At 40.9% G+C, this 12,962-nt stretch overlaps 2 protein-coding genes across 2 annotated transcripts; both read right to left on the bottom strand.

Annotated features, from left to right (window-relative positions):
* Nucleotides 1-76: 76 nt before the first annotated feature.
* On the bottom strand, nucleotides 77-4,463 carry LOC118413349 (tetraspanin-9-like). Its single transcript, XM_035816691.1, has 7 exons — nucleotides 4,299-4,463; nucleotides 3,231-3,425; nucleotides 2,092-2,166; nucleotides 1,680-1,784; nucleotides 1,252-1,389; nucleotides 938-1,021; nucleotides 77-457 (listed from the first exon to the last, which is right to left on the bottom strand). Exons 1-7 carry the CDS (start codon nucleotides 4,362-4,364, stop codon nucleotides 395-397), a joined length of 726 nt encoding a protein of 241 aa, XP_035672584.1. The 5' UTR covers nucleotides 4,365-4,463; the 3' UTR covers nucleotides 77-394.
* Nucleotides 4,464-4,647: 184 nt separating this feature from the next.
* On the bottom strand, nucleotides 4,648-12,637 carry LOC118413341 (CD151 antigen-like). Its single transcript, XM_035816677.1, has 7 exons — nucleotides 12,434-12,637; nucleotides 7,249-7,434; nucleotides 6,991-7,068; nucleotides 6,599-6,700; nucleotides 6,354-6,467; nucleotides 5,932-6,015; nucleotides 4,648-5,628 (listed from the first exon to the last, which is right to left on the bottom strand). The coding sequence occupies exons 1-7, from the start codon at nucleotides 12,533-12,535 to the stop codon at nucleotides 5,365-5,367; spliced, it is 930 nt and encodes a 309-aa protein (XP_035672570.1). The 5' UTR covers nucleotides 12,536-12,637; the 3' UTR covers nucleotides 4,648-5,364.
* Between the last annotated feature and the right edge of the window lie 325 nt (nucleotides 12,638-12,962).

Raw genomic sequence — 12,962 nt, 5'->3', positions numbered from 1 at the left:
TGGCCATGGTCGCATTGCTATGTTATGTTATGCTTCATTTTATTAAACATACGGTCATTAAAGAAAGAAAGCCTCGTGATTGGCAATGTTTATTGTGTTTCATACAAATGGACATTAGATTTTTGACATTTACGAAACAAAAGTCGGGAAAACCAGTGACTTGTTACAAAATGCTGTGATGTGGTCTACAAATGATTTCTAAATTGCTGTCAAGTCTGTCAAGTATAGAAAATTTTGACATCGATCAAAGTCTGATAAGCTTTCAGGTGTAACAATAAACTATTGTTACTTGAAATTTGGTAGCGTTTACATGTTATTCAATACAATAACTATTCAAAATGGTTGAGATCAGTTCTAGTGTAGAAACAGATGATACTCCGGATGGGCGGGTCCCCTACACCACCCCGTCCTCACTCAGGTTCCTTATCAGGTAAACCGTGAAGGCGAACCCGATGAGCTGAGGGGAAAGAAAAGTATCATTTATGTTAAAACATTAAAAGGAGAAATTGTCTGAAAGAAACTAAATCTGGACATAAAAATACCAGCTTGAATTCTAAATATCCACATGTGATTGTGAACTATAGCAAAAGAAGACTGCATTACCTACGAACATCAGGTCAGGGATGCATTAATACAGGTAGTAGTGGTGTACTTCGATAGGTCAAAGTTCTACCTTTTACCATTGCGTATGTATTACATTTGCAGTGTAGCAGAATCTATCTAAGAGTCAAAGAATTAAAACAACATTACAAAACTCAATGTCATGTTTGGTGTCCCGATTACCGATTACCGCTCTTTAAATGATTATTACCTCTTGAAATGTTTCCATTTGGTGAATTGCAACAAAAAAGGGAGGGGGGGCAGATTGCAAACAAAAAAGGGGGACAGAAATTATACTGGTATTACTTCGTTCATCATAACAATAAATCATAACGACCTGAACGAAGCCGAGGCAGAGGACGACCAGTCCAATCAGATAGACGATGTCGACGAGGTACGGCTCAAACTTCCCCCGGCAACCCTGCCAATCAAAATAGATCGTATCGAATATCATATGGATAAAGGCAAAGCAAAATATCATGAGTGAGAAATGTCTATTTTGTATTATCAGAAATAGTAAATGATGTTACTAGTATTTTATCAAGGTGTAGTTGTATTAACATCTTGTGCGGGAAATGGTACATCACCGATGAAAGGTTTTCTTTGCTAAGATCAATATGTCATAGGATTGTGAAAATGATCATGAGGTACCTTGTACACCCAGTTATTAGAGGAGTCCCTCTCACAGTCAGTTTTGCTTGTCTCGTCCTCACACGAGCAGGTCGCGCCCTTACTGCCCGGGCTGCGGTTGGTCCAGTCTGTGTAGTTGTTGATGCCGCAGCACTTGAACTGATAGACATTTACAAAAATGAGCTTACTCATCTACAAATGATTACAAAAGAATACATTGTACTTGTGAAGTCTGTTACTACCTGTAGTCTGTGAAGACAAGGCAGTGATCAGTTTGGAAATTAAAATATTCAAATTTCAGGTTTTGATAATCTGGACACTGATACTTAGTCTCTGATGATAGAGACATTATCGATTAGACTATGCTCTTGTTCAACGACGATGATACATATATTTTGCATGTCATAAAATATTTTGTGCACGGCGTAATGAAACAAAATAAGGAATACCAGGCCCTGAAGGTTGCTCATAGCCTCCTGGATTCCAGTCGGGCTTTGGTCCAGTTTTTCACCATCCAGTATATCAGCAAAAGCCTTGTCCATTTCCTCTGCAACCTAACATGGGAACAAACATGTTAGATTAGAACTCAGAACATCAAGGGTGCTGAATGTCAACAAAGCCTTTTTCATAACCGATTACATCAATACGCCATGTACACTTATGCTTACTGATTTATAATGGTTTATTGTCCCATACAGATAGTTCATATCTACTTATAACGATGGAAATCAAAGTCGTAGGGCAAAGAATACGCAGCACATGAGACCAATGAATATGTTATGGTATTATACGAAATATCAACAAAAATACAACACATACAAAGGAGCTCCTTGTGTAATTATAAGTGAAGTGAAAGTGCACCTTAGTTTTCCAGATAAGCCCAACGGCCCCGGCTGCAACCTCGGCCAGAAACAGCGCAAACAGGAACATGGAGTACTGTGGGTTCAGAGGACAGGTTGAAATGATGTCGTACTTGACTGTAAAATTTATACGGATCAGAGCTACGTCTGTCGCCTCTCTTTACCATTAGGTTATTGTCTATTATCATATAGCTAGGCGCCGTGGACCAATCAGAAGGCCCCGTTCCACGTTGGTTATGCCACCGTAACACATAAATTCCGGCCAGGCCGGTGTATATCCTCTTTCTGATTGGTCAGAATGAATGGTGTCGATTTGCATCGACACCGGCACAGGGATATGCAGGCATTGGCCAATCCAATGGAGCGAAACATATGCCAGAGCAGAGGGAATAAGTACAGACTGCAAGGGGGATGGCTGTTAACATTGGCAATAAGTTTTGTTGCTCTAAAAAGCCAAATACTGCGATGTTTCGAATATTTTCTGTGGAAATTTTGGTTTCTAAATGCAATCTGTAATCTCTTTACAAGTGTATGTACCAAATAACAAATGTAAATTTTCGGAAATTAACACGTAAAAAGAATTCAGACGTATAGTACAAAGGGATCTATGCGTCATACAGGAGTTTGCAAGTTTGGGTAGGCTATATGATAATAACGTTAATGACCCGCCTGTTCCTCGGTGTACATGGTGTCATAACGCCTGGTCCTTTGCTATAACCACCTTATAAAACCACCTCGTTCGATTCGCTCACTCGGTGGTTTTATTCGGTGGTTATAGCAAAGAACCAGGCGTTATGACACCATATACATCTCGGGGCGGGTCATTAACCCTTAATTATAATTTAAGTTAAGTTAAGTAAGTTATTTTTTCTACATTGTAGTCTATTTTCTAACAGTTTGTAGTTTCTGTAATAAATCTTATTCCATTTACTCATAATTTTGCCCTAACGAATTTTCAATGTACTCTACAAGCAGAGGTTCAGCTCCGGCTGTTTTTGACGTTTGACAGGAGGACATAAAGAAAACAGCACAAAATAGAAAGCCCGACTAAAACGCCTTAAACACGTCAAAAACAGCCATCCCATAACCTCTGCTTGTAGAGCACTCTCAATGGAACTTTGGTAGTTATTTGTATCTTACCATGATGAGCATGCACTTGCTCTCCTTCCAGGCCCCCACACACCCCAGGAAGCCGATGACGAAGGTGACTGCCCCCACCCCGATGACGACGTACGTGACGGTGTTGAACATCTCCAGGTCCAGGTCCGTCACGTTCTTCATCCTGTCGTCCACCAGGGCCCAGATCCCCACACCGAGGAACGCTATCCCGATGATCTGGGCAAATATCGTTCGTAGGTTACGTAACCGCGTCCAGCCTTGGGTAGTTTGTCTTTTAACCGTTAGCACACTAGAGTAGCCATTTCTCTATTGTTTACGTTGTTAAGTAGAATGAAGGTTAATAACGTAACCAACGTAAGAGATGGGCAAATATAAAATGTTTGGGAACATGTAAACTATGCAAAATAATTGTGAAGTCAAATGGGATCACCTTGAATTCACAGTGTACGTCACAGAGACCGTTTTAAAACCTGATGAAGTAAATACTGTTACTAGTTTGGGCAGCAATAGTAGGTACCTCCTTCGTTGATTTCAAGCCCCTTTCCCTCCCCAAGCCCTGTTTGGCGTATAAATGTTTGGCGTTTGACCCCTGTGATTTTATGGACAGTGGTCACGAGTTAAGCTGAGTTTATCGAAAAAATTGATATAGGACTATATCTATGTCCTCTGGTATCATCGCTTTCGCAAGAGTAAAACATATTTACCAAACTGATGTTTTATATGACATTTTGTGTTCCGCCACGCCTGTTTACAGTCTAGATCGTCATCATACAGATAACGATATCATGCACTGGACATGTCAAAGTCCGTCTCAGTGGTTAACCATTTATCGACGGTTTGACGACTGTTACATATGTATGAGGAAGAGACCAAACCTTATTTCAGTGTATAGTATCTTCTCTTACGCTTTCTACCAAAAGTCAGGTATCGTTTCTGTTCTGGAAAAGTTGGAATACTAAGTAAGCGATACCTGTTTACCAGTTTTATGGAAGCAGGGGTAAAGAAATCAAAGAGCAATCGATGTAGGCTGTGTCGTACAACTATATGCAAACATGCTAACGTTTCCTCCATTATAGTACTGCTACCTACCCAGAAAACCAGGTTGAATCCGATCAGGATGACCTTGATGAACTTGGCGCAGCACCCTTCAGCCATGTTGAAGCCTTTCTGTCTCCGTTCTGTCAGTACCGATCAAAAGTATGTCTAACGTTCCTACAGGCGTCGCCTCCGTTATGTCACGTGAGATCCGTCGTACGATGACATCAGTTCAGTTTGATTCTTACTCGGTACAAAGATGGCGTTGCAAAATGGGGAATCGCAAATTTCCGACCTGTTCTTTTAGTGTGATCAGTTTAGTTACATCTACTTCCTAAATACACTTATTAAGAGAGTTAAGATTACAGCAGTAATATCACCAGAAAATACTTTCAGGATGCTCCTTGTTTCTCCTTCTTTTCGTTTATTTCAGGAATGCATTTGACCTTCAAGAGAGGGGAAAAATACGTTTATACATATATACATTTGTATACAGGCAAACTACATACATGATGATTTAGCTCGGGTACCATCTGGTGTGACCAGCTACTAGATCTAGATGGGATAGGTATTTCATTTGTTCCTTAACTCAGGATAAGCTTCGAGCTACAATATTGTGTTTTTGGAAGGTCCCCTGAAAGGCACAAGGGTCGCGTTGACGGGTCCACAGATCAGACTTTGTAGTTTACATACATTTGTACACAATAGATCTGTATCTGTGTATCATAAACTATGTCGTCAGCAGTTGATGCATTTTTGCTTAAACTATCGAACATTGATTTCAACAGTCTGATGTTTACGCTACAAACACAATTCACATAGAAAATGTATTACATATTTACATTAAACAGTAGAAATATTTTTTTGAATCTTTGCGGCCTTCTCTTTCCACATACTTGCATATCCGGACGATGTAATAAGACAAATCTATACTGGTGCAACAAAATCGTACTTATACAACTGCATCAGCTAACCACAAGTCATGTATTTGATGGAGAGCGTTAGAAATATCGTTACAAAAATAATGATTAAAGAATAACAGAATATGAAATACAATTTCTCTCTAAAATAAAAACTATGCTAGTATGATTTGTGAATTTCTATAAAAGAACTCTCTTTCCTAGACTTTGTTATGTTGAAGTCTTTTTGGCAGTGACGTCAGATCTCCAAAGTAACGGTTCTTTTTCGTCGCCCTTTCTTTGCCGTTACCGTTAGAGACAGGTAGCACGGCGGACTCCTCGTCGCCCCCGCCCACGGTGCTGTTACTGTAGAGGCCGGAGCTGGTGTTCCCGGACGACCCGGCACGGGACTGTCGTCTTCTTTTGGTCCGTACCCGCGTGGTTGGGTGTCGGTATAACAGGCAGGCCAAAATGATTCCAAGCAACTACAAAAACGAAGTTTAACATAGACATGTTGATGTTGTTTTGCAATAAGAAATTAAATTCTAAATAAAGACCGTTTAAGATGTCAACGTGCACAAGGAGTTGCATTTCCATGGCCATGACATTCAAAGACAGACATAGTCTGGTCCTAACATCTTGACACGTGAAATGCCAGATAGAAAGGTAAACATCAAAATACAAGACTGTTTTAGTGTTATAATTGAATTAACCACACACCAAACAAATGGAATGTTACTTTTTTAAAGCTTGGTTATTACTGGTACAAGATTCATATCCACACGCACCTGCAAGTGACCAAACACAAGTCCTGCGATTCCAAGTAAGACGAAGGTGTTTGCTAGATATTCCTTGATGTAGGGTCCGCAAGGCTGGGAAAATATGCAACGTTTTATTTCTAAATTAGATAATACACTGTGGGGTAGTTAAGATATCAAAATTGTGTATGCAGCATAATGAAAGCGCTTACTATCTGTAACGTTAGCCTTTCTTGGACGAAGTAGAAATTCTTGTCTGGGCCAGACGGCGTGCATGATCGTGAGTGAGAGATGGTACTTCAGCACCATGGACAAAACCGACGCATATTTCATTCTACGTGTTCTTTAGAGTGTTCTGCATTTTAATACGACGATATGAATTACAGCTGATTTCTCTGTTTGTCTGTCTATCTCTCTTATTGATATCTGTAAAGAAACGAGAATTTTCATACCTGAATACACGGCTGAATGTCGGCATCTGACTTGAAGTCTTTACGGCACTTACAGGTGGGGTGTTTGTACGGCTCTCTCCAGTCTGTCCGGCTGCGTAAACCACAGCACTGGTACTGAGGATAAGAAACACGTAGAGTCCAAGCATAACTGAAATATACTTTGAATATTTGACACTACCAGAGAAGCATTTCATACACAATCGTATCATTTTAAGACATTATCATGTTCGTTTATTCATCCGAACCTCTTTCTGGAAATCCTCGAGGTATTCTTTCACCGGCCACTGCTCCAATGTGCCGTGCGTTTCAATCGTTGTGTTGAAGGAGTTGTCGGCAAAACTGTTGAACTGTTGGAAGACACAAACCAAGACGTGATCAAATAGGATAGCCATTAGTCCAGGATACTCATCTTTAATCTATGTACTTGTCCATAATGTATATTCAATGTGAAACTTACATTGCATCTATCGCAATTCAGTGCTGATACAGATCTTGCATGTAACATTTCAACATTTTCAACACGAAGGTCATTCTCGGTCGTCCAGTCAGTGCCTTTAATCACAGACGTAAATCAATGCGGAGAAAACATCTGAGTACGCCCTCAAATAGGAAAAAACTTCTGATGTGGTTTACGTACCGTGGTTCTTGTGTAGATCAGGGCCCACGTGCTCGATGAAACCTCGGCAAGAATCAAAACTACAAGGCACATGGCGTACTGCAAAGGGACATCGAACAATTGTTCTATGAAATAATTACTTCTTTTGGAATGAATGTTGACAATATGACATACAGCAGTTATCATTATTCTCCTTGAGGAAGGGTTCTATAAATGTTTACTATATAGATTTTCAGTGTTTATTTCACAGCGGGTTGTTTTTAAGAAAAATTGCCGTACCACAAGAAGAGATTTGCGCTGCTCCAGAAACGCGGCGCAGCAGCCGAAGTACATGATGACGCCGATGACGATGTTGGTGACGTAGAGCGGCAGGTAGAGCCAGTCCAGGTTGATGCTGGTCACCATCTTCATCTTCTCGTGTACATTCAGCGCCCACACCACCACGTACGATATCATCCCGCCCGTCTGAAACAAACAGTACAAGAACGCTGAGTGAGATCTGCAACAACCCCCTTCCACTGGGACAGCGCTCTCGCCGCGCTGTCTCTGCTAAGTAAAATTTGACAGATCGCTCAATTTACGAATTGCATAGCAAAGAAAACGAATCTCTTTGCGCCTTGTGTGTTTGTTGTCTTTTCTCGCTCATTTTCTATGATTTACCCAGTCTGAAATCGAAGGTTACACACATCCATTTCAGGTCGATCGCAGTGAAAGCGCAGCGCGATCACCGTCTACTGGAAAGGGGGCCCAATTATTCACTCACTTGAAAACATGTTTTGGATACATGTACCTCAATCACAGACCATTTGCCGAGGTGGCTTGAAGTCTGACCATGTCCGTGTTTCTCCATTTCTTCCTTATTCACCATAATAACACTAGAATGTGTTTCCCATCCACGTCGATTATTGTTACGGTAAATTTCCCGGCCATGCATGTACATAGGTTCCCATACCATTCCACTTGACGGCGGTCTCGCTGCGACTTGAATTTGCGTAACCCTTGATTTCATACATTTTATAAATATCATGCAAAATGTAGAAGTATGACTGAAACGGCGACCAAAAGAAAAGCGTAAAAACAAATATTTTAGCCTGTATCCATGAAATTCATTGAGCAATCTGTCAAATTTTAGGTCGCAGCGCTGTGTCGCAACTAGAACTATACGAATAGTGGTGTTTTCGTCCTTGCTTCGCAGGCAGTTTGCATGTCTAGGCTATTTATCTATCGTAAATAATAACATAGCATGAACACGCTATGCAAGGCGCCTAATTGCGTGGTATTTGGGCTATTTTCAAACACGACATTACCCGCCAAACCACGCTGACTGCCTGGGCGTGTTTACGTGAGAAATGGGTGACCTCAGACACAACATTTCCCAATGCTTCATTAAACAGGAACCTTGAAAGAATGCTGTTCGTCTATTTTGGGGCCACTTTCACAAAGTAAACCTTCTCGAGCCCCGAGGGTTCAAAATGGCAGCCACAACGGGTAGTAACGTAGAGAACATTCTAGATCTAAAGATGCGTCGAAACTAATGTGACATCTCATGAGAAAAGATATTTAGAATTGTTATGCATCGAAATGTATCAGCCAGTCTCTAGATTAGAAACCTTTATTTATACGGTATAGCTCTATCGGCCCTGGAAGGTTTCACAAGGCATCTTATGGGGGCGACAGGGGTGAACTTTTCTACTATTTTCAATGTTATACGAAAGGTGCATATAGGCAGATTTTTTAGACACTTTGTATGGGCTGAATGCCACGCTGGATTGTTACTATCTTTGAAACCGAATTCTTACTGTTTCACAACTACTGTTATTTAATACTAGATCTGTTTTAGATGGCATGACAACGTTTGAACGGGCATGCTCCAGTGACTTATAGATAGATATGAGTGAAGCCCCATGAAACAACCGGTTGTTTCGAGCCCGTCATAACAGAAGATTTATCACATGGGTGGGTCGTCTTAAAATACATAGGGGCCGGATGGGTGACATATCTATTCTATTGTTGGTGACCAGTTTGTGTCGCTGGTGTGATATTTTGGGTATTACGTTTGACATCCTGCTGGGAATGTTTACTAAATGCCAGATAGAGTTAACCGTGATTGTACGAAATAAATTTACTGAAAGATTTGTCATACCACAAGGGCTGAAAGTTTACCTCTCAACCTGCAATTTTTTTCGCAACCAACCTAAATTATCGCTGCAGTAGTACTGTCTAATACGTGACAATAAAGGAGAATACTTTACCAACGCACGTGTATTTTAAGTACACGTGTTGGATAAACGTTATGCCAGCAGAATTACGACTCAAGTGACTGCCATTGTCAATACGTTAAAAGCAAGGAGTATATACTAATCGTTTCCCTGCACGCTATCGGTAGTGTATACAGAGACTGGTCCATGTGCATGTTGAAGAGCGGAAGTAGCACATTCAAACATTTTGTTGGAAAAGCGTACTGCATTTCTACTACATTTGATATAATGTAGATGGACATTGATCGGTGAGATACACATTGATCTATGCTGCAGGAACTTGTCAGCGACGTTTATGGGTACATAAGTACTAAAGACATAAAACACAACAGGAGATGCCTTAGACTCGTATTTTATCAGTGGCAAGACAAATCATTTGGGCCTCCCCGAGTTATCGTGTTTACACAAACACTGTAGCACACACGCAACACACACAGCGCTACCAAAAACATAACATTACCTAATACTTGTATAACGACGACCCATATCTTTATGAACAAAGAAAGTCATGGCCGCCTTGATTCTAAATGACAGGTAACTCAGCTGCAGTCTCTCATTACCACTTCTGGGCCACGGCCAATTTGTGTCAGGAGAGTGATGAAGTATGTGCAGTTCAGAACACATACATCCTCTCACCAGAGGTACTACATAGCATTCCTTTTGTATCGTGTTTCACCATTTCAGATCTACTTGTCGCTTCTCATTTTCCGTTGCAAATCATCAAAAACATTCGCCTACTGCCTTCGGTGCGTGCGCGCTACAGAAGAAAGAAATGTTGAGCATTCCACAGCAGTGGACACATGTTGCCCAAGGCTTCATCATTAGCCACAATTGGACTCAATTTTGAGCCACAACCTTTCTGACTCATTTGATATTTCAGAACTAATTCTGAATGAGACATTAAAATACAGTTGTGACAAACTGTTAAGTATTTATGCGCTGTTTAAAGTCAAGACAACCGTTTTACAATTAGCAGACGTGTATTTTTGTTTGTTTGTTGTGTATCGCTGGGAAAGGTGGTTTACACGAATGAAACGATGCTGAAATTCTTACTGTCAATCAAGTTTCTTTGATCTATTTTGGTACCACTCGTCTAATTGGCGTCAAAACCGGCACCGCCCAGTTTGTTGCACATTTGGAGTGTGCAGTGACACAAATGTTGAGGGATCTGATACCTGTTGATACACGTTCCTGTTTGCTCCGCTTTACTCCTGTTTATGTCGGTAACATATCAAGGCCAGGACAAACAATACCTATGGAACAGGTCCAGTAATAATCTCAGATAAACAGGGTTGATTTAAAAGTGATAACCCCTTCAATACCAAACAATAAGCTGATGCAAAGTGGCACGGCACTGATTTTCTTGACTCCTACTTGAATTTTGCTCCCCCTGAGACTAGCACTATTTTGCCCGAAATGGATAGAGTTCATCTTGTTTGTGTATAACGTTATAAACATGTGAGTGTGTGTTTGTGTGTGTGTGTGAGTGAGTGTGGTGTATGTGTGTGTGTGTGTGTGTGTGTGTGTGTGTGTGAGTGTGTGTGTGTGTGTGTGTGTGTGTGTGTGTGTGTGTGTGTGTGTGTGTGTGTGTGTGTGTGTGTGTGTGTGTGTGTGTGTGTGTGACGGTGCGTGTACGCCTCTCCTTCTCTCTCTCTCTCTCTCTGTACTACTGCGATGGTACACCCACTTTTACGGCAGTTTCAGAAGGGACGGATCATTCATAATCATTCTGAAATCATATTTCATCCTGTAGATAGAAGATTATGACTTTAAATAGTGATCATAAAAGACTTGACAGCATTGAATACACATTATTATAAAGTTATACTTTTATATGGATGCACTTCATGGCAGTTGATTCCGATTCTAGCGAGGCTAAGTGTGCTTCTGGACGCTAGCTAATAATCTCATGTTTACTATGTCAGCATACCAGTCGAGAGCCTGACATCTGGACGATACTAGACAGCGTGCAAGCCAAACGTTTTACTAACCTCTGATATCGCAGACCTCGCCGTATGATACTTATTTTTTCTACAAACAGCGGTCATGTAACGTCACAACAAGTACCCTTAATACAGTACGGAATATGCACAGCGCAAACTATTGTGCCGCTTTTGACATGTATCGTAATTTGAACATCGACATGTCTGTAACGCCTGCAAATTTGTGACACTGCTTTCCTATAAGACAACGTATGTGAAGCTTGGCAGACTTCCTTTGAAATATCTGAAGGAAACATGCTTGTCGATTTGACGGTAAATGAACATTTGCTGGTCCTTGTCAAGATGATATAGAGGAACACCATACAGATCAATATTATGAGGAACACTAGATAACTACACAATTTTTTTTTCTATGGGGATTATAGAAATGTCAAGCATACTGGCGTCAAGCCAATATCATACTTAACCAAGAGGATAACCTTAACCTGCTTTAAAACATATGTGTCTCTGTTCCATGTATCTAAGTTTTGTTGTTCCTTATAGGTCCTTATGTTGTTAATTACCGTTCATTAGGACTGCATACCTCCGTGACAACATAAATAACCACGCCCTTAAATATTCAAATGTGTAGACTTATAACAGCATCATTAGCACTACATCCATGCATACGTTCATTACTGACCATGGATGGAAGGCCTGGAACAGTTAAAAGATTGGTAGGGATATCTCAATCCTACTTTTTGTTCAGGCTCTAACGAATATCTCTTTGCTAAACATGTTGATATCAGGACTACATTTAGACCTACCAATATACGTGGATATTGTGCTTTATATACATCAGACCCATACAGGCTAGACTCAGAACATCTTGAGCCACATCCTGACGTTTTGCTTACCCTGGTTGTAAAGAGTGCACGTTATATAACAATTTGGTGGTCTGTGGGAAAAGCGAGTTCGCCGTAATTGAGTTTACCCTTCCTTTGTTCTATGTATAGAACAGTCAACTCCGGATGGGCTGGCTATCGTATCTGGCGGGTCTGGCTTTTGCTTCGTAATTTTTGTACACCTCAGACCTCACAATTAAAGTTAAAGATAAACATAATATCTCTTTCTCACACCTGGTACAAAACAAAACAAAACATGTGATATTATTAATGACCCCCACATGACCCATCGTGGTGTGATTTGATCGTGGGAACATGATACTAGTAGTACTACCACTGCTACATCGTCGCTGTTAGCTTGCCTGAAACACTGACTTACCCAGAAGACGAAGTTGAAGAAGAACAGGGTGAATTGTATGGCGATGTAGGAGCAGCATGGCGTGTCCCTGTGGCGGCGCTTGAAGGGCCAGAACCGCTCCATGTTGTTGGGTGTCGCGTGCTGGGAGGATCCGCTCGGGCCCGGTTCTCGCCACTCTTCGGGAAGTGGAACAGGCAGTTCTGGGACGCACGACGAGAGGTTGACCTTGGTTAGACGTAGGACTGTACCAAGTCTTTTGTTTTGCAGGGGCAATAATTTTTTCTCCTTAATTAAACAAAAGTCACGTTACAAAAATATATCATGAATTCGTTTCGGATATAGTTTTTATCAACATAGAATGTAATGCCTAAATCAAAATGGTCTCAAATGTAAACAAACATGCAAACACTAATAACCTTAACAACACCCACCCTTTCATCATAATTTGTTGCATGCTCCAGTCAGACGGACTCGTCATGCGTCAGCAGTTGGCTAATTAGGTTTTTAGTCAAGGGACAGGGCGTTACCATGGTAACAAGCTAATCTGGGT

Source organism: Branchiostoma floridae, chromosome 4 (genome assembly GCF_000003815.2).
Source record: "Branchiostoma floridae strain S238N-H82 chromosome 4, Bfl_VNyyK, whole genome shotgun sequence".
Classification (NCBI taxonomy): domain Eukaryota; kingdom Metazoa; phylum Chordata; class Leptocardii; order Amphioxiformes; family Branchiostomatidae; genus Branchiostoma; species Branchiostoma floridae.
This window is presented reverse-complemented; position numbering and strand designations above follow the sequence as displayed.